The following is a 27,149-nucleotide window of genomic DNA, read 5'->3' as shown; positions in this document are numbered from 1 at the left end:
TATTAGACTATTGACCTGCAAAAGGCCCTTCCATGTGAGTCAACCTAATGTTACATGATTGCTTAATGCCATCTACAGGCCAAGGGTCCTAACTCCTGGCTGGTTCTCTTTGAAGTTTTAACCTTTGGGGATGTGTTTATATGGTCACCATCATCAACATCATTTACTGTGCACATTGGTTGAGTGCTTATTTGGGATATAGCTCAGTATTGGCTCTAGAGATTTTTTTTTTTTTAAGATGTAAGGTGAAATCTGCTCAAAACAGATGACCTGCAAGGTTTATTTTAGAGATGTCAAGTTTGCTGGATTTCAAGTAAAGGAGATTAGTCTCCCAGTATATGTCAGTATTGATATGTTTTATGAAAAAAGAAAATGGGACTGGGTATGGTGACTTATGCCTGTAATTCCAGCACTTTGGGAGGCGGAAGTGGGAGGATCACTTGAGGCTCAGGAGTTTACGACCAGCCTGGGCAACATAGCAAGACCCTGTCTCTATTTTTTTTAGAAAATTTTTTTTAGAGAATTAGTCATCCGTGGTAGTGCACGGCTGTGGTCCCAGCTCCCAAGGAGGTTGGGGTGGGAGGATTGCTTGAGCCCAGGAGTTCGAGGTTGCAGTGAGCTATGATTAGGCCACTCCACTCCAGCCTGGGTGACAGAGCGAGATTCTGTCTCTTAAAAAAAAGAAAAGAAAGAAAGAAAGTGAGTTTTTCGGTTGTTTTAAAGTATGTGTGAGAAATGCTGGCTTACAAATCAAGTTACTAAGTGACTATTTTAACTAAATCAGCATTAACAAGGTTTTACTGTACTATAATTTTTTTAACCTCTCCCCGTTATGTATTTCCTATAATGCTTTTGATATGTGAATTCAGCTATTAACACGTTAAAGTTATGTCACCATCTAACTTAGTTCTTGCCGTACACTTTCCTTGAAATAAATGAAGCTCTTCTGAAAAAAATTTTAGTGATTAACTTTATATATTACATTGAGATGTATTTTATCATTACAATTATTTTATGACTCTTTGAATACTTGATTAAATGATGTGATTTTAAAATGTGTTTGGTACATACATAGGGTGGAAGATGCTGATAATTCTGAGAAGAGTATAAATGAAGAAAATGGAGAGGTGTCAGAAGACCAATCTCAAAACAAGCACAGTCGTCATAAAAAAAAGAAGCATAAACACAGAAGTAAACATAAGAAACATAAACATTCTTCAGAAGAGGACAAGGATAAAAAACATAAACATAAGCATAAACATAAGAAACGCAAAAGAAAAGAAGTTATTGATGCTTCTGATAAAGAAGGTATGTCTCCAGCAAAAAGAACTAAACTTGATGATTTAGCTTTGCTAGAAGACTTAGAAAAACAGCGAGCCTTGATTAAAGCTGAACTTGATAATGAGTTAATGGAAGGAAAGGTCCAGTCTGGGATGGGGCTCATTTTACAAGGTTATGAGTCTGGCTCTGAAGAAGAGGGGGAGATTCATGAAAAGACAAGAAATGGAAATAGGTCTAGTACTAGATCTTCAAGTACCAAGGGGAAACTTGAACTTGTGGACAATAAAAATACTGCAAAAAAACGAAGTAAAAGCAGATCCAAAGAACGGACTAGACATAGGTCTGATAAAAAGAAAAGTAAGGGAGGTATTGAAGCCGTTAAAGAAAAAACAACTAGGAGCAAGTCAAAGGAGAGGAAAAAGTCTAAAAGTCCATCCAAAAGAAGTAAGTCTCAAGATCAAGCAAGAAAATCAAAATCCCCTACCCTTAGAAGGCGATCTCAAGAGAAAATTGGGAAGGCCAGATCTCCTACTGATGATAAGGTTAAAATTGAAGATAAAAGCAAGTCAAAAGATAGGAAAAAATCCCCAATTATAAATGAACGAAGTCGGGATCGAGGTAAAAAATCCAGATCCCCAGTTGACTTAAGAGGTAAATCCAAAGACAGAAGGTCACGGTCCAAAGAGAGAAAATCAAAACGGTCTGAAACTGATAAAGAAAAGAAACCAATTAAATCTCCCTCTAAAGATGCTTCATCTGGGAAAGAAAATAGATCACCCAGTAGAAGACCTGGTCGTAGTCCTAAAAGAAGGAGTTTGTCTCCAAAACAGCGTGATAAATCGAGAAGAAGTAGATCTCCACTTGTAAATGATAGAAGATCTAAGCAGAGCAAATCACCCTCTCGAACTGTGTCACCTGGTAGGAGGGCTAAGAGCCGATCCTTAGAAAGAAAACGAAGAGAACCAGAGAGGAGACGACTTTCTTCTCCAAGGTAACTTGTTTACAAAATGTTAATTTTTTTTGTTACAAATGCACCAGATTTTAATGGGAAAACTAGAACTTGTGGACTTGAGTTTAATAATTTTAAGCATAATCCAGTCCATTTAACTATTTACGCTTTGTCAGTGAGTATTTCGATTGCGGGTATTTTACAAATACTATGCTTGATGAGAGTCACTTCTCCTCCCCGCCCCTGTTCATGATTTAATGTAGTATCTAATTTACTAACTCCTTTAATTCCAAGTAATTTGGTTGATAAATCTTCATGGGGGGGGGGGTGCAGAGAGAATTAATTACTTCATTGAACAGTATGGGCTGAAACTCCTAACTTTGAAAAGGGGGAGGAGTAATCAGTTTAAAGATTATGATCTGTTTATTCTCTTGCATTTGCATGATTTTGAATTTTAACAATATAAAATGAAACTAATACCAACTTTTTTGGCCCCCTGAATATACTTAAACTTGGACACTTTTTTCTTACTAATTGTGTCAGTTCATTGGAAATACCTGAAGCTGAGTAATTTATGAACAAAAGAGGTTTATTTGGCTCGTGTTTTTGCAGACTGTACAAGCTTTATGTCAGCATCTATTTCTGCCAAGGGTTTCAGGGGGCTTCCAGTAGAGGCAGAAGGCAAAGGGGGAGCAGGCATGTCACATGGTGTGAAGGAGGAAGAGAGGGAGGAGGTGGTGCTACGGTTCTTTAAACAACCTTCTTTAAACAACTGGCTCTAATAAAGTGAGCGCTCACTCATTATCTTGGGAGGGCACCAACCCATTCATAAGGAATCTGTCCCCAAGACCCAAACACCTACTCAGACCTGCCTCCAACACTGGGGATCACATTTCAACATGAGATTTGGAGGAGCCAAACATCCCAAACTGTATCACAAATACATATCTCATTGTTGAGAAAAGTGTCTCGTAAGTTTAGGAAGAATAGTGCAAGAAATGATTTTATTTTGAACCAATTATAATGATAATTCACATTTGAACAATGCATTCAATGTGTCAGAGTTCTTTTCTCATAAATCCTCATGTGATTATCTTAACTCATGAGGTGGGGGCTTTCATACCTAATTTATAAATGTGGAAATAGAGAACTTATATAATTTACCTAGAATCATAGAACTAAATTATTCGGGGGAGTTGTTTAGACCAGTCTAAACTACTTTAGAAGTTGAAAGATTAGTTGGGTGAGGTGGCCTGTGCCTATAGTGCTAGCTACTCAGGAGAGAGAGGCGGGAGAATCCCTTGAGCCCAGGAGTTCAAGGGTACAGTGAGCTATGATTTTTTTTAGGCTACTCTACTCCAGTGTGGGCAACAGAGTAAGATCTTGTCTCTTTAAAAAAAGAATGTTGCCTTATACTATGGAAAGATGTCATGAATTCTTAACCATTTACTGTATTTATATTAATGTTTTCTATATATGGGTATAAACTTTGCAAAGTGCTCTGTTTTAAGAGACTCTTGTTTACTTCTAAGTGGCAATGTAGTGAAATAACCCCCTTTTTCCTTTAGCTTTCTATATTAAGATAGTTTTTAGTTTTACTGATTCTGTTCCCTAAAGTGTTTCTTAATTATCCTGGTAGTCTTTGAGTTTGTTTTGGTTGAAGAGCAAATTCTGAGGAGTTTATTAAGGACTAAAGCTGAGCATCTGAAACAAAAATATTTTTTTTAATTACAGAAGTGGTACATACCAATGAAAGAGAAATCCAGATAATGCAGAAATCTGTAAATTTGCTCACTCTGTCCCTCCACTAGTCTTAAGAAATTTATGTCTTTCTGGCCGTTTTTCTGTGTGCATACAATTATATGACTATAAGGTTTTTTTTTTTAAAACACAAATAGAGTTATACTATTCATTTTAATGAATGGCTTGCTTTTGCCATGAAACACTTCTGTGACAGTACGTACAGATTTTTTTTCTCATTCTTCATAGTAGCAACATGGTATTTCAGTGTAGATATGTCATAATTAATCATTTTTTGTTGAAACGTGAAAATTTAGATTGCTTCCAGTTTTACACTATTGTTTGCAAAGATGTTCATTGGTTATTATAAGGTTTCTTTATGGAATAGATTCATAAAAGTGAATTTGTAAAGTTTCAGGGTATGTACATTTACATTTTGGAAAGTTACTGCCAAATTTCCATCCAGAAAAGTTAGACCAGTTTATACTTCCATGACTGTGTGGGACTGTCCTTTTCCCCAAATCCTTATTACCAAGACACTTTGTAGTATCATTTTGTTATTCTTTAATTTAAAGGAAAAAACTATTTCAATCTAAATTTCTCAGGTCACTAGTAAGGTTGAACATTTTTATTTTCATTGCATTTGAGCATATAACAAATACTCCATTCCTTCTATACTGTTTTACTTTATCTCATCCATTTATATTTTTACTTTTGAGACAGTGTGTTTGTATGCGCAGATTATGTATAAATAAAAGAATTTCCTCAAATGGCCTTGCCGAGAAATAACAACTGTAAGTCTGAGTCTAAGTCTACCTTTACTCATTTTGGCTGGATTAGAGAAAGGTTCTTTTAGGTTCTGAACAGCATGTTCAAACATGTAAGACAGGTGGTATTTTTATGTTTTGTTAAATGGGGAAAATATTGCAATGTTATTTAATTGTGGAGACAAACCTATTTACAATCTGACTTCAGTCAGAATAGTTCTATTAAAATCTGGAATAACTAAGAAATATGCAAAACCTATTTTAAAAAAATAAGTTGTAGGTAGGCCTATTAGACACATGAGTAAATCTTATTGGAATATACTTGTGAAACAGGTGTTGAAAAGTTGATTTTGAGGAGGAGAGACAGATATTTCCTTAGTTCTGAGGTTAATGTTGATTGTAAGATGCTATTATACTTAATTGACGTTAAAAAGGAGATTCTTAATTGCAGAAATGTCAAAATGTGAAAGAAAAAAAGTCCTAGTATTGAGGTAAATGTAGTATTAGTACTTGGGTAAGTTTTATTTGAGTTGTGAATTTGAAATTAGAAATACTATCTTTAACAGTATGAATAACCTTCAATAATTCTTCGAATTATGAGATCAGAGGAAATAAGACTTTTTATTGTGTGTTTACCATGACACTAAAATGTCATTGTGGTCATCTGAATTTTTTTGTTGCAAAACACATTAATCAGTGTTTACTTTCTTTAGGCTAGTGTGCCTTTTCGTATAGGTAGATGTTCTTCACACGTATAATTCATTTAGTTTGATTTATTTTTCTGTTAACTTGCATTTGATCTCCTTAAGAACACGACCTCGAGATGATATCCTCAGTAGACATGAAAGATCAAAAGATGCCAGCCCCATCAATAGGTGGTCTCCAACCCGAAGAAGAAGTAGATCTCCCATTAGAAGGAGATCTCGTTCCCCACTCAGACGTAGCAGGTCTCCAAGAAGAAGAAGCAGGTCTCCTCGAAGAAGGTAAAGATAGATTACAGATAATATCCTTTTAATTCATTAAACTCTGAATGTTTTTGAAGCTCTAATGAGCTCCATTGGTGGGTTTTCTCTTAGACATTTTTCTCTGAAAAATTGTAGCTGTAGTTCCATACTTTGTTTTACCAGCATGTGCTATTCCACACCCAAAGATTTTTATTTTATACAGTTTTCCCTTCAAATTTAAACAAATCCTTGCTCATTAAAAATGCAATTAAATTAATCTTTTAAAAGTAGGACTTTTTTCTCTCTCTTTTATGAGTGTTAAGTACTAAATGAGCTAGGCTTGGGTTTTTGGTTTTTTTTTTAAACTAGCAAGATAGATTGTAGGGATAGTAGATATGGAGCCCAGTATCCTGTAATTTTATAATGTTCTTATATTCCATATATTGATACTTCCTGACGACTCTTGAGCAAAAACCTATTTAATTCACCAGAGAAACCATTTTATCTGAAGCACATATACTTCAGTAGTTAGTTGGTTAATCAAAAAGGCTTTTAGAGCAGGGAATCGTTTCTTAAAATCACATATACATTAGATATTTTAACCTAAAACATAAGTGGACATTTATTTGCCAGTTTTTTAACATTTTTAATTGAAGTAATACATGAATATAGTTTTAAAAGATACCAAAGGCTTATATTGTAGCCATCTTTACATGTCTCTGAGAATTTGTATACTACATTCCTAGAAATAAAAATTGGTAGTCTAAGAGTACTTTGGACAATGAGGGCTTTTTTTTAATACCACCCCTCACCCATGTTTCTGTTTTGCCTAATTTCATCACATTTCTTATTTTTCCAAAGTCAGTATAGTTGTTATTATGATCACATATACATCTTGTCATTGCTGAGCAAATAGGGGAGGAAGAGAGGATCTTCCTCCTGAGGCTCCTGTCTGCTGGCTCCAAACTGATTTCTAGAGGCTGCTTGTATAGTTACCCTTGTGGGTTTGCTTTCCTTTCACCATCTTGGTATTTCCTTGTTTCTCTTTTACATTGTGAATCCATTTCCTGTGTCCAATGTCTTCATGATTTTTTATTCCCTTGTTTTGGTAATGCATCTCCAGTAGCTTTCTGAGGAAATCACATGGAAAGAACATTTTGGGGGACCTTATATCTCTAAAAAATGCCTTTTATTCTCATTGCTGATGTGGAAAGGAATAGAATCCTAGGCTGAAATCATTTTTCCTTGAGAATTTTGAAATTGTTGTTTCACTGATTTCTAGTTTCCAGTATTGCTATTAAGGAGGTCCTATTCTGTTTCCTGGGCATTTTTAAAGGTCTTGCTTTTTCCCCTGCCTTCCTCTTTATAATAAATGTCCTGTGTTCTGAAATTTTACTATAATGTGCCTTGGTGTATGGCTCTTTTTCTTCTATTTATTTTGCTGGCCACTAGATAGGCCCTTTACAGCAGTAAGATTATGGCCTTCTATTTTGGGAATTTTTTTCTCTCTCTTTTTCTTTTTTTTTTGCTTCCTCCCCCATCCTCCCACCAAGTTGGACCTTCTATATTTCACTTACTTTTCCTCACTTATCTTTCATGTTTCTCATTTTGTTGTACTTTCAGTGTAGGTGATTTTTCTCAGTCTGCCTTCTCACCATTCCATTGATTATTTTAATTTATTTGTTTAATAACACTCATGTTTTCTGAAAATAGCATTCTTTCTTTCTCAGATGATACTGAGTTTATTTTGTGTGATTTTTGTTCTTGATAGTTTTCTTCCCTGTACTTTTTTCTTCCCAGATGCCTTTTGCTGCTTATCCACCTTTTCATTTGAAGACTTTCTTCAAACAGCTGGATCCTTCACTTCTGCCTATTCTGATTTAATAGTTAGGCACTGAGAAAGCTGAATGGAAGCTTTCTTCAATTGTGACAGTGTAGAACTTGTCAACTAGTGGCCATCACTTCAGGGTAATCAGGTAGAGATTTTTTGATATCAGTGACTATAGATCTTTTCTCTTGGACTAGTAAATTTCTGAGAATCCTCTCCTTTCCGGTTGAGGGAGCATATAGAACTAACTGGCTGCCAGTAGAGTTCTGGTCCTTCATAACGTAAACGTCCGCTTAATCCCTCTATTTTTGGTACAGTGTCTCCCAGCATCTGGTACAAGTTTTTATAACAACCAACACTTCTGGAAAGTAAATTGTAAGTGTTCTGCTAGGATGTGAAGGGAGTGGTTGGCATTTTCCACTGAGTTGGGGAGGGGAACATACAGAGTCTGGCTGTTTCTAAAGGTTATCAAGCAATTCTGTTTTCAACTTTTATCTCACACTCCGTCTTTCAGAGGGTGAGGTGTCTTCAATTCCTGAGGTTTCTGGGGATGTTGTAACATACACTGACTTATTTCTGATTTACCTTGTCTGTTCCTATTGGACTGGTATTCAGCTCAATTTCATTTGTTACTACTCTTCCATCCAATGTGCACATTTCAAGATTTCATTGATATCTATGCTGTCATAGCTCTTAAAATTCTCTTTGCCTCAGGATTTTCTTTTTAAGTGTTTTTATACTGTCATTTTGGTAAGGTTTCATTAAGTTGAGTTCATTAAAAACTATATATCACTTACATAAAGTAAAACTCACCCTTTTTGATGTAACATTGTATGAATTTTGATAGACACATAAGTCACGTAGTCACTGCAGTCTTGCTAGAGAACATTTCTATCACCCCACAGTTCCCTCATGTCCCTTTGTAGTCAGTCTCTTCTTGGACTCCGGTTTCTTTCTGTGTACCTTGGTGCTATAAGAATACAAAGAACAGTAGATATTGAGCCCCGTAGAGCTTACATTTAAGTGCATGTTCATGGGAAGCGTTTTAGTTTAAAATTTAGTAAGAACTGTAGCTATGTTTTAGTTATCTTTAGCAAAGCTGATTATCTCAATCTTTCAGACATTATTTTACTTAAAATTTTTAAATGACCTTTAAGAGTTTTAGATTCACAGCAGAATTGAGCAGAAGGAGTTCCCATATATCCCATACCCCCTCACATACATGCTTTCCCCCACTTTAATTGACTGTCTTTTAAAAATGTCTGTCTTTTTCTTTAAATAGGGACAGAGGTCGGAGGAGCAGATCTCGCTTGAGAAGGAGGTCTCGATCACGGGGTGGTCGTAGACGAAGGAGCAGAAGCAAAGTAAAGGAAGATAAATTCAAAGGAAGTCTTTCTGAAGGAATGAAAGTTGAGCAAGAATCTTCATCTGATGATAAGTAAGAATAGAACTTTTCTGCAACTTCATTCTTGCTGTTTAGACAAGCCCTATTTGACTTGAAAGTCATTAAATAATTTTTACTGGAATATCATAAGTGAATCCATTAATTTCGTCCTGAATTTAAAAGTTAATCTTTTGTGTATATTGTGTAGGTTATGTGGCAGAGGTAGTGGTTTTCTGAATTTAGGGGTTTTGGCTTCATCTAGAGTGACTCTTGGGTCATCCTTTTCTTGTGAGTCTTCCCTTTGTTTTTATTAGGAACCCAGATATGTTAGTCCTGCCAACAGATTTGAGAGGGAAATTTCTATACAAAGTTTAGATTTTTCATTTTGTGTCAGATGATACATACTTTAAAATTGAAGTTCTGGTGGCAGCTGTCCCTATTACAATATGAAAATGGAGAAACATTTCAATATGTAATAAAACAGTGGGGAAATTTTTAGGATGCTGACTTAGTTGTCTGTGTCTAGGTAGAATATCTCAAAAATAAATAAGACTCATTTAGGGCAGTGTTTCTCAACAGGGTGTTATTTACCTCCTTCCGGATATTTTGACAATATGTGGATACATTTTTAGTTATCTCTTAGCTAGAGGCCAGGGATAATGCATCCTACAATGTATAGGGTAAACTCCCCCAAAACTATCCATGTCAAAAAATCAGTAGTGCTAAGGTTGAGAAACCCTGAATAAACGTAGGAGATTAAAAATAGTTGAATAGGGGAAGGGTGTTCTGTATAGATCTGGTAGAGTCGTAGTGCAGTTTGCTTAGGCTTCTTAAGTGAACGTTCAGCAGATAGGATCATAGAAAAGGTTGCACTGGGAGGGATCCTAAAGATTGTGGAGGTCTTTGAGGGATGAGTGGGAAGGGTCAGAGGCAATGTTTTGGGGTAGAGAGCCACATTCTCCTTCAAACATTTGCATGTGCATTTTTGATAGGGAAGGAGATAGTAGCTTTCATGAGTTTTCAGAGATTTCTGTGATCCAGAAAAGGTAGCAATTTACTTACCTGTACTAGCCCTCATTTTATAGATGAGAAAACTGAGGCCAAACAGGTAAAATAACTTTATTAAGGTCATGGAAGAACCAAAATGTTTTTTTTAAACTTAGAGATCTTTCTTTTGTTCCTAATTTTGGTACCATGAAATAGGTGAGGAGAAAACTGAGACAAAGGAAGATTAAATTACTTGCCTGGATTCCAAACCAGGCAACTGAAACAGTTTAGAAATGAGAGTAATAAGGCTTGAGACTTTTGCTTGAATTTAATGATACTTACATTTCCCAGTCTTTGACATGAAAATGCATAAGAGTTACTGGTTTTAGAATCTGTAAAGATGTTTGTTTTTTTTTTTTTTTAAAGCCTTGAAGACTTTGATGTAGAGGAAGAAGATGAAGAAGCCCTAATAGAACAGAGAAGAATCCAAAGGCAAGCGATTGTTCAGGTATGTGACTTTAGTGAAATTTTTATCAATCCTCTTAATCACTATTCTAAGTAAAATAAAGATTTTTTTTTTTACTTTTTACTTTTTTACTTTTTTTACTTTTCTTACTTTTAACAAAGAAGTGATATTAGTAATAGTTCAACAGGTCTTTATTAAAAGAAAGTATATATAATTTGTGAGATTTGAAATAATTTTTTTAGTTATTAAAACAGTTGCCTTTATTTGTTAAACATATAAGTCTGATATAAACTGCTTTTGTAAGATAATGAAAATATGAAGTTTGCTTTCTTTTTTTAAAGTTAATGAACATAAATGAGTATAGAATAAATTGGAGGATTTCATTTAACAAAAAATTAGACCTGTTACTATGTGAAAAAATAAACATTTTAGCATCTAATAAAGTAGTGGCAAGTTTTCTAATGTGAGTATGACTGTTTAAATGAAACATTTGAAAAATAATTTTAAGACGGCTTTACAGCTAGATGATGAAGAAAATTGGGTGGGGAGAGGGTGTTATATGTAGATCTTGATATAGTCATTTAACAAGTTTTGCTGCCTTGGAAGATTATCAGTTCTTCCTTGGACAGAAGACAAAAGAAAGGAACGGCTGTGGCAGCTCAGCTAAGCATACCTAGAAAACCGTAAATCAAGTATGTCATGTTGGAATGCAGGAAAGAATTTGAATCACCAGAAAGGAAGTAAGGCAAAACTGGAATTCCAAAGGAAGCTTACTTTTCTGGGGCACTGGTGAAATTGTTGTTATTAAACTGATATCCCTGAAGACATGGTTGAATCTTCTTTTGTTCTTGCCCAGGTCCACAATCCCTTATCTCCAACCCTTGGGGCCAGATGTGCTTCAGAACTCAGAAATTTTTGAATTTTAGAAAGGTAATATGGTGCATCTATTCACTTAGCGCCATCAGTGGGGTCTTCTGGAGGAGGCCCCATAATCAAACCCTTCAGTCTTTCTGCAGTGGGGCACACTAATAATCACATGGGGGGAAATAAGACAATACATAGCGTCTCATCTGGTCAGGTTGTTTTGCTACCTGATGAACGTGCACCAAATACAGAAAAACTTAGAGATTTTTGTGAATTTTGGAATTACATAGGGGATTGTGGATCTGGTTCAACCAAGGTGTAAATACCTTTTTTTGTTCTTGTACATTATTTGACACTTTCTTTTAACTTTTTAATGCAGCAACTCTTAACAAATTTATTCAGAGAGCATCAGATTTATGAAAATATTATTTTTTTGTATTCTTATTGCAGAAATATAAATATCTTGCTGAAGATAGCAATATGTCTGTGCCGTCTGAACCAAGCAGTCCTCAGAGCAGTACTAGAACACGATCACCTTCTCCAGATGACATTCTGGAGCGGGTAGCTGCTGATGTTAAAGAGTATGAACGGGAAAATGTTGATACATTTGAGGCCTCTGTAAAAGCCAAGCATAATCTAATGACAGTTGAGCAGAATAATGGTGAGTGAGATATGTTTTTGTCAAGACCATGTTTTTCTCTGAATTTTTAGCTTTATAACTTTAATTAGAGAACTTATTTGGGGTGAGATTTGGGATTGGGGAAAAATGAAAGGGATTAGGAATGTTGCTCCTGCTAAATATTACAGTAATACATTGTTAAATGTCTCCTTAGGAATGTTCTCTAAAATGTGTTCTTATTCATGTATCCTTAATATATACTGAACTCCCACATACTCATTACCTTTTGTTCTGTTTGTAGAGTATTTTAAAGCAAATCCCAGCCATGATTTTATTTCACCTGTAAATACTTCAGTTTGTATCTCTGTCAGACAAGGACTTTTAAAAACATTATGTGAAAGAAGTTTCCACTCTTTGGGTTACCCCAAAATATAGTGTCTATAGGAAAGTCAGGATAAATGCATGATTATTTTCCTTTATTTGACAGTATTTTAGACTAGAATAGAGTCGGTGCCTTAGCAGCATCCAGAGATGACTAATGAGATTTTGATTGTTTTTATTAGGTTTTTATTATTTGGTATCATTGTGTACTTGATGTGTTTTAATCCATTGCTGTTATTTTTATTTTTGAAGCTCAGATTGTTTGCTCCAACCAGGTTAGGGAGGAAGCCCTTTTAAATTGGTTTCTAATGTCCTTTTGACCCAGTCCCTTTAATACTGAATATAGCTTTCTTTTTACGACAGGGGCAGCAGATTTTTATGTAAGGGGTCAGGTAGTAAATATTTTAGCCTTTAGTAATTAAACTTTTTTCCCACTCTGTTCTATATACTGAACTCTACTGTTTTAGTTCAAAACCATCCCCAGACAGCACATTGATGAATGAGTATGGCTGTGTTCCCAAAAACCTTTATGGACACTGAGTTCTGAGTTTCATATAATTTTCGCTTGCCACAAAGTATTTGATTTTTTCCCCCCTGGACACTTAAATGTGAAAACAGACCATACAGAAACAAATGGCAGCTACAAACATCTGTGTGTAGTTTGCTGGCTTCTGGTCCAGCAAGGTTCATCTTGTAATATCCTGCCCCAGAGCAGAATCGGCTATTTCTCCAAGGAACCCTGGTTCCATTTAATAGGAAATGCCATTAGACGTCACAGGACACCTAGGGGTACCGATTATTTCTGGGCCTTTTCATTTGGACAAAGTTAGGAAATACATACTTTTTTGGAAAGAAAGTTCATACTGATACTACCAATATTTTGAGAGTATAGAGGTTTTATTAACTTCTATCAGATTTTATATTTCTATCTCTTTTCTGTTACAACGAAAAACTTAGTTCCTAATAACACAATCACTGATATATTATTCTTATGAAACTTTTATATACATAAGATAATCAGTATGATTATCATTGCCAAATGTACTGAATGCAACTTGAAATTTCAGTGGTTTTTTTTTTGTTCTTAGGATACATTCCAAGGTGTATAAGCACAATTCTATTTTAAAATCATTTAAAATAATTCTCTGTATGGTTATACTACCAGTTTGCTAGATTTAGGTTTATTTCCATTTGCTTTTGGTTTTTAGAAATTGTCTTTTTTTTTTAATTGTTAAAACATATATCTTTTGTATGTGTATGTGTTTTGTGTTTTACACACACAGATTATACACGTATCAGTATGATCTTCCACATTCCTTTTTATAGGACATGCCATAGTTTATTCAGTCTTCTAATATTGTATATTTGGATTGTGGGCAGTTCTTGTTTTCCATTGTATATTAATTATAATAGCATTGCGCATTAAGTCATTTTTTTATCCTTGGCCACTGCATTTTAGGATAGTTCTTGTAAGTGATATTGCTGGGTCAGAAGAATGAATGAATATGTTATTTTGCTATAGTCAAATTCCCCTCTTGTATTAATATAAGGGCTGTACAATTTTGCCATCCCATAAGCAATTTCTAAGTGCTTGTTTATCCAGATCTTTGTTAACAGAATGTTATCATACTTTTGGGTTTTTAGCCAGCATCAGAGGTGAGAAATGGTATCTCATTGTAGTTTTAATTTGCATTTTCCTTAATGGAGGGAGGTGATAGTGAACATATGTTCATATGCTTAAAGTCATTGCATTCTTTTTTTCTTGGAACTCATTTTAATTTTTTTACGCAGTTTTCTGTGGGATTGTTGGACTTCGTAAGGGAGAAATAGATGTTTTATCTATAATCAGTGTCTGTATTGGGCATATGAATCCTTTGAGATTTAAAGAGTAACTTTCATTTTAATATAAGGCATTGTTTAGCTGTTATTCATTTAAACTAACAATGGTAAAAGTTTATATTAGGTCTTTCAAGTTTCTGAAATGCAGTGATTCATAATTGAATACTGATGTGTAAGGGGAAGAAAGTTTGAATTACTGTTAGTAACTTTCCACTGACTTGTGTTTTAATTTGTGTCTCTTCCTTTTTCAAATATGAATGCTAATTTCCTTTAAGGTTCATCTCAGAAGAAGCTCTTGGCACCTGATATGTTTACAGAATCTGATGATATGTTTGCTGCATATTTTGATGTAAGTAATTTTAAATCAACTGTTAAACAGAAAAAAATATGTATAACATGTATGTGTATATATACATATATATCAAGAAAGAAGGGTAAAGCAAATGTAATAAATATTACCATTTGGACAATCTTGGTGAAGGGTATCTGGAAACTCTACTAATGTTGGACCTTTCTTCTAAATCTGAAATTATGTCAAAATTTTAAAACAAGTATGGCAGAACAATTTGAGAGTTTCAAAAATGTCACATACCAAATGACTTAAATGTGTAGTTATTTGTGTGTGAATTATCTGTATAGGTAAACACACACACGTAGACATAGATGTGATTTTAGGTGAGGTAAGGAGATACCAGTATTTTCCAGGTCTTCGTTAGAACAGAGTCTGCTTTTGGGCCTCTGTATTGTGGGCAATTGAGAACTTAAGGATTTGGAGCCTAATAGAATTCATTGAAGAGTTGGAAATGTTATAAGGAGTGGATTAAGAAATTTTGGTCATTTAGCCATTCTTTTTCTTAAAGATTTATCAGTGCCTTTTGTTGAAAAGGTCTTCAACCAAAAATACACTCAAAAGCGTGAGGCCATTTTCAATATAAATTTCAAAGAACATGAGAAATATGAGGCCTTAGTAAGACGAGGTAGGGAGGATAAACATAAGGAATTAAAATGAAATAGAGTAAACGGTGTACAGGCCCCTGAAGACCTTGGTAATTGGCTCAAGCAATGTGCTATGATAGGAACACCAAAAATTAGGTGGATTAGGAGAGGGTAAGGTAGCCTTGAGCCAAAGTGTTGACACTCATCATTTGCCTAGGTGATATTGAAGGATCTTCTGGTTATGGAAAGTGAGTGAAATGCAATAAAGAATCTTCAGAAGTATGAGATATTCTTATTTTTAAATTTTCTGTAGACTCATCTAGTACAGCCAGTGAATGTTACATTTCATGCATATGTGGGAAGAATGCAAATGTTATAACAGCTATAGAAAATCAGATCTGGTTTTGAGTTTTTATTTTCATTTATAATGCCCTAATCATTCATAAAAGCTTTAGAAGATACTTTGTTAATTTTTTTCCTGAGCATTATTGTGATATAAGAGACGTTGGTAATGATGTTTTAAATATATCGCATTTACATAAGTGATAGTAAGAGTTTATTTAATTTGCAGCAAAATGCTTTTATTAAATTATAGTTGGTCTTGCTCTTTTTTGTTTTAAAGGAAATGCTTTAAATGTCTGATTAGTGGGTAAACTGTTCATGTTACCTCTTTTTTAGAGTGCTCGTCTTCGGGCTGCTGGCATTGGAAAAGATTTCAAAGAGAATCCCAACCTTAGAGACAACTGGACTGATGCAGAAGGCTATTATCGTAAGTTCACAGTTTGTATGCCCTTTAGAGTTCTTTGTGACACTTTGTAAAAGCGTGTTGCTTGATGCAGTCACATATTGGAGAATGAAAAATGACACCCACAGTGCCATCACTTAAAAAGTGTGGCACATCCAACAGCTTCATGAACCCATGTTGTATTCTAGTAAGCAGCCCAGAACCATCACAAATTGAGGTAAGGTAAAGACTTCATGTTCAACCTAAATCTATTCAAAGTTATTTTCAGCCATGAGATAATCCTCCAGAAGGAAGGGGTACGTCACTTGCTTGTCTTGATCTGAAACCAAGAAAACAACAAGAAACTTCGGATGCCAGTCATGCACTATTTGTCATGCAGGACTACAATTGGAAACACTTCAGTGAGCACATTTCTTCCCTACTCAATGTTAAAATCGTCAGCAGTAGATAGGACAACGGGAACTCTTCTTCTAGTGATCTGAAGTGGGCATGCAACTTCTAACCACATTCCGAAAGAGTGATCAATGGAGACATGGCTTTGATTCTTCATTGTGTCTAGGAAACCACAGTAGAGATTTGACCCAAGTTTTAGGTGACTGCACTGTGTTTCCTACTTTCTGATTCTATGTATTATGGTCAAAATTCTAATTTTTAATTTACTTTTTTAGGTGTGAACATAGGTGAAGTCCTAGATAAACGTTACAATGTGTACGGCTATACTGGACAAGGTGTATTCAGTAATGTTGTACGAGCCAGAGATAATGCAAGAGCCAACCAAGAAGTGGCTGTAAAGATTATCAGAAACAATGAGCTCATGTAAGTTCAGAAAACATATGTGATGAAACCTTTACTAACATAATTTATTATACATCTTTCTTTTTTAATTTTGTTTATAGAGACAGGGTCTCACTCTGTTGCCCAGGCTGGAGTGCAGTGGCCTTATAGCTCACTGCAGCCTTGAACTCTGGGCTCAAGTGATCCTCCCACCTTGGCCTCCCAAAGTGCTGGGATTATAGGCATGTGCCACTGCACCTGGCCTAAATGCCAATTTTTTAAAAGCATAATACATGTGGCACAGTCTGTGTAAAGCAAGTATTATATCCATAAAGTGACAGGGACAGTTTATTTTGACTGGATTTTTTTTTTTTTTTTTTTTGTCTAGTCCCTGCTTGAGCAAGGATTTTTAATTTGTAGCCATGTGTTATATGTATTAGCACAATAGGCTGATTGTATTCGATTCATTTCAGTGCATTTCAGTATCTGCTGTGTGCACTAATACTAACTTGGACTCCTTCGTTCTACTGCTTGTCCATTGCTGTGAATGTCTTAAGACCAGTGGTGAGAAATGAAAAGATTGTATTTACTAGCTGTCACTGAATACATAGTGGCCTGTGAAAAAGTGAAAACTGATTTATCAGAGAGTGATGGGAATTATTTGTATCTTTTGTCTATCTGTTGCTTTTTTCCTTTAATAGAATAGGTAATTGTCATACCCATACATTTTAATACAGAATCTGCACACACACTGAGCTGATGTTAAAGTTTTTGAAATGTGAGAAAGAAGTGTTGAAGAAGTTTACATTGCCCCAGGCTTAGCAAAGGATTTTTGGTTTGGTTGGTTATGGGTTTTTTGTTTTGTTTTGTTTTGTTTTGTTTTGATTTAAGAGACGGTTTCTCTCTGTCACCCAGGCTGGCGTGCAATGACACAATCATTGCAGTCTTAAGACTCCTGGGCTCAAAGGATCCTCCCACCTTAGCCTCTCCACTAGCTGGGATTACAGGCATGAGCCACTGTGCCTGGCATTCGTTTGTTTTGATGGGAAGGCTCAACTTCTGTATTCTAGCCACTCACTTTAAAATGCAACTTGACAAATTATAGCCAGAATTTCATAAGATAACCAAATATTAAAATTTGGTAAGGCACCAAGTAGCACATATTCTTAAAAGAACCAAGACTAGTATACAATGTTGTTACTTCCATTTCTGATTTTAAAAAAATTATGTCAAGACATTTTGAAATAAAATGTACAAGATTAATATTCCTTCAAGCAAGGTGGGTTCCTCAATGTTTCTGTTTTGTGCATTGATTATTTTGGAAATTAACTCTATCCATGGAAATAGTACTTGGCTATGTATAAGGTAATATGTGAATGATATATAGAGACTTATTTCCTCAATAATAGATTTATTAGTACTTTAAAAATGCAAAATACTAATATCACCTACAATAGATCAGACTAGGACTAGTATATAAATATTATTTAGTTTTAAATTCTGTGTATATTCAATTTTGACTTAAATTTTCTTTTTCTTTTAGGCAAAAGACTGGTTTAAAAGAACTAGAGTTTTTGAAAAAACTTAATGATGCTGATCCTGATGACAAATTTCATTGTCTGCGACTCTTCAGACACTTTTATCACAAACAGCATCTCTGTCTTGTATTTGAGCCTCTCAGGTATAATGTCGAAACCTATGCATTAAACTGAAAATTTAGTTTCTTTGTCATTACCAACCTCACTCTGGATAAATGCCATGACAGATTTTCTGGGTGTTTGATTTGTTTTTTTCCATTCAGCTCTCATGTTTAACTTTTGGTTAAGAGCTAGCTTCTGGAATGAATTGTGAGTGTACAAACATTAATTGACTGTGTACCAGGCACTAAGCTCACGTGGCCTACAGGTCACCAGAGAGATTTTCTTAAAATTAAATACTTCAGGGAAGGATTAGGCCAGAATGAAAAGAAATGGGAGTGGTGGGGTAGAAATACAATTTTGACCTTGAACAGTATGGTTTCATTGTTGTGCTTTCAAATGTAAACCCATTCTAAAATCAAAATAGGAATTTTATGCATATCTTCATTTCTACTTACTTTGAAAATTGAATTTTATTGGGAAATTGTGCTATGTACACACAGTTTGATAAGCTCTCATTTCAGTGTAAAGTAATTTATCAAATGTTGGAGGTGCAGATTCTTAAACAGAATATTTTCTTTTTTTTTTTTTTTTTTTTTTGAGACAGAGTCTCACTCTGTTGCCCAGGCTAGAGTGAGTGCCATGGCGTCAGCCCAGCTCACAGCAACCTCAAACTCCTGAGCTCAAGCGATACTCCTGTCTCAGCCTCCCGAGTAGCTGGGACTACAGGCATGCACCACCATGCCCGGCTAATTTTTTTCTATATATATTTTTAGCTGTCCATATAATTTCTTTCTATTTTTAGTAGAGATGGGGTCTCGCTCTTGCTCAGGCTGGTCTCGAACTCCTGAGCTCAAACGATCCGCCCACCTCGGCCTCCCAGAGTGCTAGGATTACAGGCGTGAGCCACCGCGCCCGGCCAGAATATTTTCATTGTTCATCGTATTTTGCACTTGATGTTAACTTTATGCTGGAAAATGTTTTTGCCTTTTTATGTTTTCATTTTGCATTTTAACTTTTTTTTTTTTTTTCTGTCCTAAAGTATGAATTTACGAGAGGTGTTAAAAAAATATGGTAAGGATGTTGGTCTTCATATTAAAGCTGTAAGATCCTATAGTCAACAGCTGTTCCTGGCATTGAAACTCCTTAAAAGATGCAATATCCTACATGCAGATATTAAGCCAGACAATATCCTGGTAAGTCAAAACACCAGGCTACCTTGTACATCATGCCACTCTTTACTAGCAATGTGATTATTATGTTGTTCCAGAGATGACATCTTAGAAGCATAATTCAGTGTATTAATAATCAATTTCAAATGGCTTTACCAATTTTTACCTCTTTTGGAAATTGGGCCATGAAATTTTAGAGGAAATTATGAAGAAGGAAGAAATTGGCCATTGTCCCATTTTTTTTCTATTGATTGATGGATTCAGAATATGCACAAACCCAAAGAACACTTTAATGTAGTAATAATGGGCATCCTCAGGTATCTGAAAAAATGCTGCACACGTTTGTCGCTGTTTTAAACTAAGGAGCGTTCACAGTTTTTTCCCCTCAAATTTGATAGACTAATGGAATTAGGGACATTAAAGGGTATAGAGTTGAGTTTAAAAGGTACCTAGGAGTAACTCTTGTTTTCTCTTTATTTATTGCTTTAGAAGCTGTGGCTCCTGGGGGCCCAAACACAATAAACTTCAGTTGTGGTTAGGTATTGTATTGAAAGACATCCCTTTTGAAGTCTTAACCTCTCTTACTAATGAGTTTTGGTATAGTAACATGCAGATTTTACAATGTTTATAGTTTTCAAATTTGGAAATACTTATCATAGTGGTGTGATTAATGCGCACACACACTCCTCCTCTCCCTGGCCCCGTTCCTCCATGCTGTTCTGTGGTTTTCGTAGTTTGGGGCATGTTCACAACTTGGAGAATTCCTAGCTCATCTGACAGTAACATGTTTATTCTCCATTGCATTTTTTTTCAATGGGTACCTTATATCAACTGTCCTGCATTGATGCCTAGGAGAGAGTTTTAGGAAAAACCAAGTATGTTAGTTGTCCTTTATTGGGAAATATTTGAACTATGACAAAAATTCTTTAAAAGATTATGATCTCATTTAAGTTTAAAGACTCTTTATCAATAGCTAAGATCTTTAGTTCAGATTTCTCTTTGTTAATAACTTAAAATATTTCCTTCCAGACCACCACATTAATAATGAAGTACATTCCATTTTTACGTTTGGTCTCAGTTTATATTCTATAGCTAATACAACTTGGAGTTAGGAGAACTGAGTAATTACTTTGAAATGGCAAGTACATTATAATGAATTGTAGAATTGCCTAGCCAACTTCACAGTTGATTTTTTTACCTCATTGTTTTAAGTTTAGAATATATTGCCCATATCAAAGAATGCACAAAACATGTAAATTTAAAATGTAATTATACAGTAAACATCTTTATAAACATTGTGGAGGTTAGAGAGTAAGACACTTGCCAATGTCTTAGAAGCTCTTGTTTTTAAAACCTCATTTTTCCTTGAATTAATGCTAAGCCAGTATAGGTTTTCTCCTGGATTTCAGAAACTAAATGTTTTCCCTCCTTTCTGAGGAAGAAAAAAAATAAACCTCAGAGACATGTGGAGCTGATGTCTATTAGTGAAAATCCAAAGCCTGTGATTTCAGCCATCAGTGTGGTAGAAGTCCCTCCACATTTCCTCATGGAGGGAGTAGAATTTGTGTAGCCAACTGAAGTGCATATGAATGTAGATACCCTGCTAATTATTAAGGCATTTCAGCCAGTCTAAGAGTCCCATTGATAGATTCTAATTTTAAAATGGTTCAAATGTTTTCTCTGGGTATTGAAGCTGCTTCATTGAGTAGCTAAATTCAACTTACACTTTTAAAAAAACTTCAAAAGAACTTTTCCATTTTAAGATTTCCATTTTCCTGATTCCCAAAATGCAGCGAATGGTAATCAGTGTGGCAGTTAAAAATAATCATCTCTGTTATTAGCTTAATTCTGTGGATATCATTTATAATAGTCCCATTTGTAACACTGATCAAGCTTTATGATATCCCTACAGAGAATGCCTAGGGCTATTTAAAGTATTATGTTTGGGGTGGGAACAGTAGGCCAAGTTCAAGTCCCAACTCGGAATTTGTGTGTGTCTCTTTTGAAGGGGGGAAGGGACTCTGGAATATGAATTATCTTCACTTGTTAATCCTGAACATGCTTCTGACTCATGAGTGGCAGCAGTCATGGGAGCAACTCCAGCCTTTCTCAACAGATGTCACTGTTACTGTGTATGTTGAAGTATTTACAAAGGAAAAAAGAAACAAATGACTAATATAGAGTTCATGTTTATCAGTTTTGCCAGATATATTTAACATTTTCTTGACTAATACCTTCTTTATATTTAAGGGAGTTAATATTTTTTAGACTTGAAGTGATTGCTAAATTTGGGATGATCTAGCAGCTTCGGATGAAGAATGTTTTTGTTTTCATTTTGTCCAGATTTAATCTGAATCATCCTGCTTTCATTGCCATTTTAATTTTCTGGCAACTGAAAGTTAACTTTAGTCTGATTATTAATGAAACTTGACTTTATTCAGGTATTCGGGGCATTTTTAGAAGATGCTTTGCTTCATGAAATTAGATTTTTCTCTCTGTCCCATCCTTTAAAAAATGCTGTTATTAAAATTAAATTTATTTGTTACTGTCTCACATTTTCTCATTGAAAACAGTTTTTACTAATTATAATCAAACATTATAGCCCTTAATTTTTCATAATTAGGAAATTGAATTAAGTAAATAGAAAAGGAATTTTAAAGTGAGTGACTTTATTCTCAGTGTTGGCTTCTCAAAGCCAATTATTTTTATTTATTTATTTGTCTTAATTATTCCTGGCTTGAATTAAATTTTTTTGAAAAAATGTTTTGCAGGTTAATGAATCAAAAACTATTTTAAAGCTTTGCGATTTTGGGTCAGCTTCACATGTTGCAGATAACGACATAACGCCTTATCTTGTCAGTAGATTTTATCGTGCTCCTGAAATCAGTAAGTTTCTTAAAATGTTTGACCTGGGCCATCGTATATGGTGGAAGCAGCATATTTAATGTCTAAGCCTGTTTTCCATCACACTTTAGCAGCTGCACAAGTTCATTCATGAGAAAGGGAACCAGAGTGAGTTCATCCTCCTCAGGTGGAATGAAGGTAGTTGTGACAGGAGTATTGATCATGTCGGGCATGAGTAGCAAAACATTGTGGAAAATCCTCGACTTTAGAAGACTGCTCTTGATTATTCAAGGTCTGATTATCACATTTGTGGATTATGTGGACCTTTCTTTTTTCTCTTCCTGTTACCTTGCTTGAGGCTGATTAGCACCTCCACCAAAAGGTGAAATGAACAAAAGAGAAGATAGACATATTTTCTTTTACTTCTTCAGTTCCTCCCCCAAGCCCCCATTTTTTAAGGTTTTTAAGTTTGAATCTCTTAAGAATTAGTGGGAAAGAACATGAAACTAATCACCAAACTAAGGTATTAAGATAGTGATTACATTCCATGCTAAGTTAGTCCCCCCATTAATGGAAATAAAAATTATTAGTAGTCAACCATTTTTATCCTCATATATTACAACTTTCATTTTGCTTTCAGTTATAGGTAAAAGCTATGACTATGGTATAGATATGTGGTCTGTAGGTTGTACCTTATATGAACTCTATACTGGAAAAATTTTATTTGCTGGCAAAACCAATAACCATATGTTGAAGCTCGCTATGGATCTCAAAGGAAAGATGCCAAATAAGGTAGGACATAAACATGAGCTTATTTTTTCAAGATCTTAGTTTCTTACAAACTGACAGACTGCTGACACTTGCTCACCATTAGTGAGCTATAAAACAAAAATTTCAGAGAGGCAAGTTAGATGGCTACCATGATTTTTTAGCTTCTTTCCCATTTCTGGTGTTTAAATTAGTGTTTCTAATTAGCCAAGAGAATAAAGAGAACTTTTTCAGTGATGGGCAGAGAAGCAACAGTATTCTTGGGCACACACACTTGTTGGTAAATGTTGCAAATTTGGAAATGGAATGAAAAAAGGTGCAGATCAGGTGAGTTAAAATGTAAGGAAGTCCTTAGTGGTCAGAATGAATAGGTCGATGTTGGATATTGTAAGAGGAACTCAGTTTATTAAAGATTGGAGGTTATTTGGGAAAGGTACCAAGAAAATGCATTTGATGTGACACCTTTCTAACTGTGCTTCAGCTCTGATGCCAGTTTCTCTTTAACATGAAGGAAGAATTTTAGGCATTTGTTAAATGTCTAAGGGCCATATCTTAGCTAAAAGATTTCAGCTTACTTGCTGAATTTCTGATTGTTTTCCTTGTAGGTCAGAAGCCATTAATGGCTTTTAAAAATCTCTAAAAGCCCGATTCTATTATTTTGAACTTGTTTAGAGTAAGTTACACAGAAATTGGCTATGTTGGTATTTGTTTCAATGAAGTGTGACCTGTATTGTATCAGTGCTATGTTAACATAATTGTAAAATGTCACTAGGTTTCCTAACTGCTAAGAGAGAAGACCTCAGTATTTTTACTAAGAACAAATTATTTTAAGTGTTAATTCCTAATTTTAAATAGTGAAAGCACAATTTGATAGTATAATTGGCTTTAAGTCACTGCTTGGGAAAATATTTCATGCTATTAACTAGTGGTAAGGTATAGCATTTATATTAACTTTTCCAAGGATGTTTAAAAAATTCCTGATGGCAGAGGAATCTGAGGTCAAAGAAACCCAGAGCAACTAAGTATGTTTGTGTGACTACTATGTATTAAATTGTTAGTAGGCTATGTGGTATCGTAATAGTTCAAAACCCAAGTTTTTCTGTTTTGTTGTGTAGATGATTCGGAAAGGTGTATTTAAAGACCAACATTTTGATCAAAATCTCAACTTCATGTACATAGAAGTTGATAAAGTAACAGAGAGGGTAAGTCTGTTTTAATGTGTTAAACAGTTATTTTATTGTTAATGAATTGAGTACTAAGTGGCATTAGAAGGTGTGAATATTTTTTTTAAAAAACACTGAATTTCCTTTTTGCTAATGGCCAATTCCTGAATAAAATATCAGGCTATGAAAAAGATGAAGGGATTTAAAAATGTTTTTCTAGTGTGATGAATTTGTTTTTATTATAGATAATATTATTATAGGCTCATCACTTCTCCCTTGGATTACTTTCTTGATCTGGCTTCCTGTCTAGATTTCATACAGCTGCTGGAGTGATTTTTTTTTTTTTTAAATGTATCTGATTATGTTATTCCGCCTGCTTAAAAGCCTTCGTTGGCTCCCTGTTACCTATACGATAATGTTTAAGTTCCTTAGAATGGCAAACCAGGTTCATGATACAAACTGAAATACAGTTGAAATACATGTTCTGTATGAGCCTTTCTAAAACCTCCAGGTTGAAGTAATGATTTTCTTATTTTTGCCCCATTATACTATGTGTCCCTGACTTTGTCAGAGAATCTAACGCTTCATGGAGTCAACTTGTTTACATGTTGTCTCTTACCACTTCGGGGTAGGGTTAGGGAAGGTACAGTTCACACAGCAAGGACTTACTGTTAGTTTTCATTGCTAACTTGGGGTTGACCTTTTCCATTTAAGTTTTTTGATAGCTTCTTGAGAGGATGTAGAAGTTAGAGGAAGCCACATAAAAGTTTTAAATCAGTAGACGATGATAGTCACACTTGGCTTAATGACTAGGAGAAACGCCTTGTTAGGGGATTTCATCATTGTGTGAACATCGTAGAGTATACTTAAACAAACCTAGATGGTAGACAGCTTGCTATACACTTGGGCTGTGTTGTATGGCCTGTTGCTCCTAGGCTGCTAACCTGTATGGCATGTTACTATACTGAATACTGCAGGCAGTTGTAACAAATGGTAAGTATTTGTGTCTCCAAACATAGCAAAAATACAGTATTCTCCTCTTACAGGACCATTATCTTATATGCAACCTGTCCTTGCTTGAAACATTGTTACGCAGTGGGCGAGCGACTATGTATATATTTTTATGTATATATTCTTAATATTTTTTGATAGACCCAGAAACAATCTGATTTAAGTTATATATGTTTAGTAACTTATTTAGAGATATGCATTTTAAAAATTATTTTTAGGAGAAAGTTACTGTTATGAGCACCATTAATCCAACTAAGGACCTGTTGGCTGACTTGATTGGGTGCCAGCGACTTCCTGAAGACCAACGTAAAAAAGTACACCAGCTAAAGGACTTGTTGGACCAGATCCTAATGTTGGACCCAGCTAAACGAATTAGCATCAACCAGGCCCTACAGCATGCCTTCATTCAGGAAAAAATTTAAACGAGATGAAGAAACTCCAAGGGTTTAAGTAATTAAATACAAAGACTGAAGGAATTTCACAGCAGTTTATTAATGTATATAAACTTATAAATATTTCTCCAGCAAATTTGAGGAAGCATGATATATTTGAATTAACACCAAGGGTGGTATTTCTTTTAGAAATGTTAGTTAATCTGTTTTGTGTCTTATGTGAAATTTCACTGTAGAACTGTTTGAATTGCCAAGACTGCACAAAATTACAGTGCTAATGTATATGGTTGCAGTTCACATAAAAGACAGAAGCATCTGTTATAAAATGAGTAGTAATACTGGGTGGTTGATTTGTGTTTAGCAGACTTGGCTTCATTTTGGTCTTCAGATAAAATGGCCAGCGTAAATGCTGTTTATATTCACGTTTTCCTAGGTGTGTGTGTGCAGGCCACAGCAGCATGCCCTTGGTGTAGTCAGTGCCGAAAGGGGTCTGTTCCTTCTTGAGCCTGCCTGCAGGGATGGTCTCCTCTTTTAAAGCAGGTTGTGTACAACATTCAGTACACTGAAGGTAAGCTAAACCATCAACATCACTGGTGTTTTAAGATGTTATTTTATTGGAACAATTGACAAATGAGGGATATTAGCTTTGTGGCAGAATTCCCTGCATGTGTGATAACTGATCTTGTTTTATTTTTTGGCATTGCAACTGTGGCATAGTTACAATTTCTGTTCTGTTCATCACATTTAAAATTGGAAGAGTACGCGCTTGATGGATAGAGCGCCTTCAGTGTACTGTTTCTTATTAACTTTACTTTTTTAAAATCAACTTGCTATAGACTTTATATACATTTTGTTAAATACAGTTCCTAGTGACATAGACAATGCGTAGTTTTCATTTACTAATTACAAATCTTGAGGCCCAATTCTAAAAGTCCTCATATTTAAAGGTTAGATAGACAACGTAATGAAATTTTTAACTATTTGTATGTCATTTTGAAAGTGTACTGCTTTATGGTAAAAGTGTTTTTCATTTGTTCATTGTTTTCATTATTTGTGATCATGTTGTCTTTCAATACAGGCATAAACCTTCCACTCTTGAACAAAGCAGCTGCTTTTTAAAAGCGGTAATTGCTTCTTTACCTTTTATTTCTTTTGTAAATGAAGCTTTTCTTTAAGAATGTGACTTTAAAGTGTTGTCTATTGCATAAAACAGTTGACACTCACTTATTGTAAAGTGAAGATTGTTCTACTGCATGTGAAGTGGACCATGCAGATTTCTGTATGTTCTCAGTATGCATCACTAGATAATAAAGTCTTTTGTGAACAAGGCATTTGTAGCCATTTTTAAAAGTTTTTGTCTTCAGTGCTGGTAAGTCAGGTAAACCATAAATAATAGTTAAAAGCTACCTTTTGTTTTTTCCTGAAAGTCTTTAATTGAAAGTATTGTTTGTTAAAGATGTAAATCTAGCCAAAAGTTTATCATTTTTTTAATAATTAGAATCCTAATTATTTCATCAAAAAATTCCTACAAATATTGTCAGTTTTCAGTGTAGTGAGGTTATTCCTGTAGGTTATGGGGTATAATTCAGGATTTAACTAATGTTTCTGCTATTTTCTCACTTTTCCTTTTGATGGTGCGGAAAGAGAAAAAGGAAAAC

The 27,149-nt window shown here is 34.8% G+C and overlaps 1 protein-coding gene across 5 annotated transcripts in view; it reads left to right on the top strand.

Moving 5' to 3' along the window:
* The window catches only part of PRP4K (pre-mRNA processing factor kinase PRP4K), a 33,662-nt gene extending 7,047 nt beyond the window's left edge, over positions 1 to 26,615 (top strand). Inside the window, exons 2-17 of one of the 5 annotated variants that reach the window (XR_011236042.1) lie at positions 1,076 to 2,272; positions 5,547 to 5,720; positions 8,792 to 8,947; positions 10,307 to 10,388; positions 11,661 to 11,871; positions 14,325 to 14,398; positions 15,664 to 15,754; positions 16,399 to 16,546; positions 18,048 to 18,185; positions 19,184 to 19,337; positions 22,085 to 22,199; positions 22,798 to 22,949; positions 24,041 to 24,127; positions 25,318 to 25,595; positions 25,925 to 26,059; positions 26,570 to 26,615. Coding sequence is in view for 2 of the 5 variants with exons in the window: in XM_069492938.1 (XP_069349039.1) it covers positions 1,076 to 2,272; positions 5,547 to 5,720; positions 8,792 to 8,947; positions 10,307 to 10,388; positions 11,661 to 11,871; positions 14,325 to 14,398; positions 15,664 to 15,754; positions 16,399 to 16,546; positions 18,048 to 18,185; positions 19,184 to 19,337; positions 22,085 to 22,199; positions 22,798 to 22,949; positions 24,041 to 24,127; positions 25,318 to 25,521 (2,983 nt within the window). In the remaining 3 variants the exon portion in view is untranslated. Of the gene's footprint in view, positions 1 to 1,075; positions 2,273 to 5,546; positions 5,721 to 8,791; positions 8,948 to 10,306; positions 10,389 to 11,660; positions 11,872 to 14,324; positions 14,399 to 15,663; positions 15,755 to 16,398; positions 16,547 to 18,047; positions 18,186 to 19,183; positions 19,338 to 21,321; positions 21,395 to 22,084; positions 22,200 to 22,797; positions 22,950 to 24,040; positions 24,128 to 25,317 lie in introns of those variants that run through there. The other 4 variants (XR_011236043.1, XR_011236041.1, XM_069492938.1 and 1 more) reach the window with 4 other exon arrangements.
* Positions 26,616 to 27,149: the final 534 nt, after the last annotated feature.

This window comes from Eulemur rufifrons, chromosome 18, assembly GCF_041146395.1.
Source record: "Eulemur rufifrons isolate Redbay chromosome 18, OSU_ERuf_1, whole genome shotgun sequence".
Classification (NCBI taxonomy): domain Eukaryota; kingdom Metazoa; phylum Chordata; class Mammalia; order Primates; family Lemuridae; genus Eulemur; species Eulemur rufifrons.
Note: the sequence above shows the minus strand (reverse complement) of the source record. Positions and strands in the feature narration are given on the sequence as shown.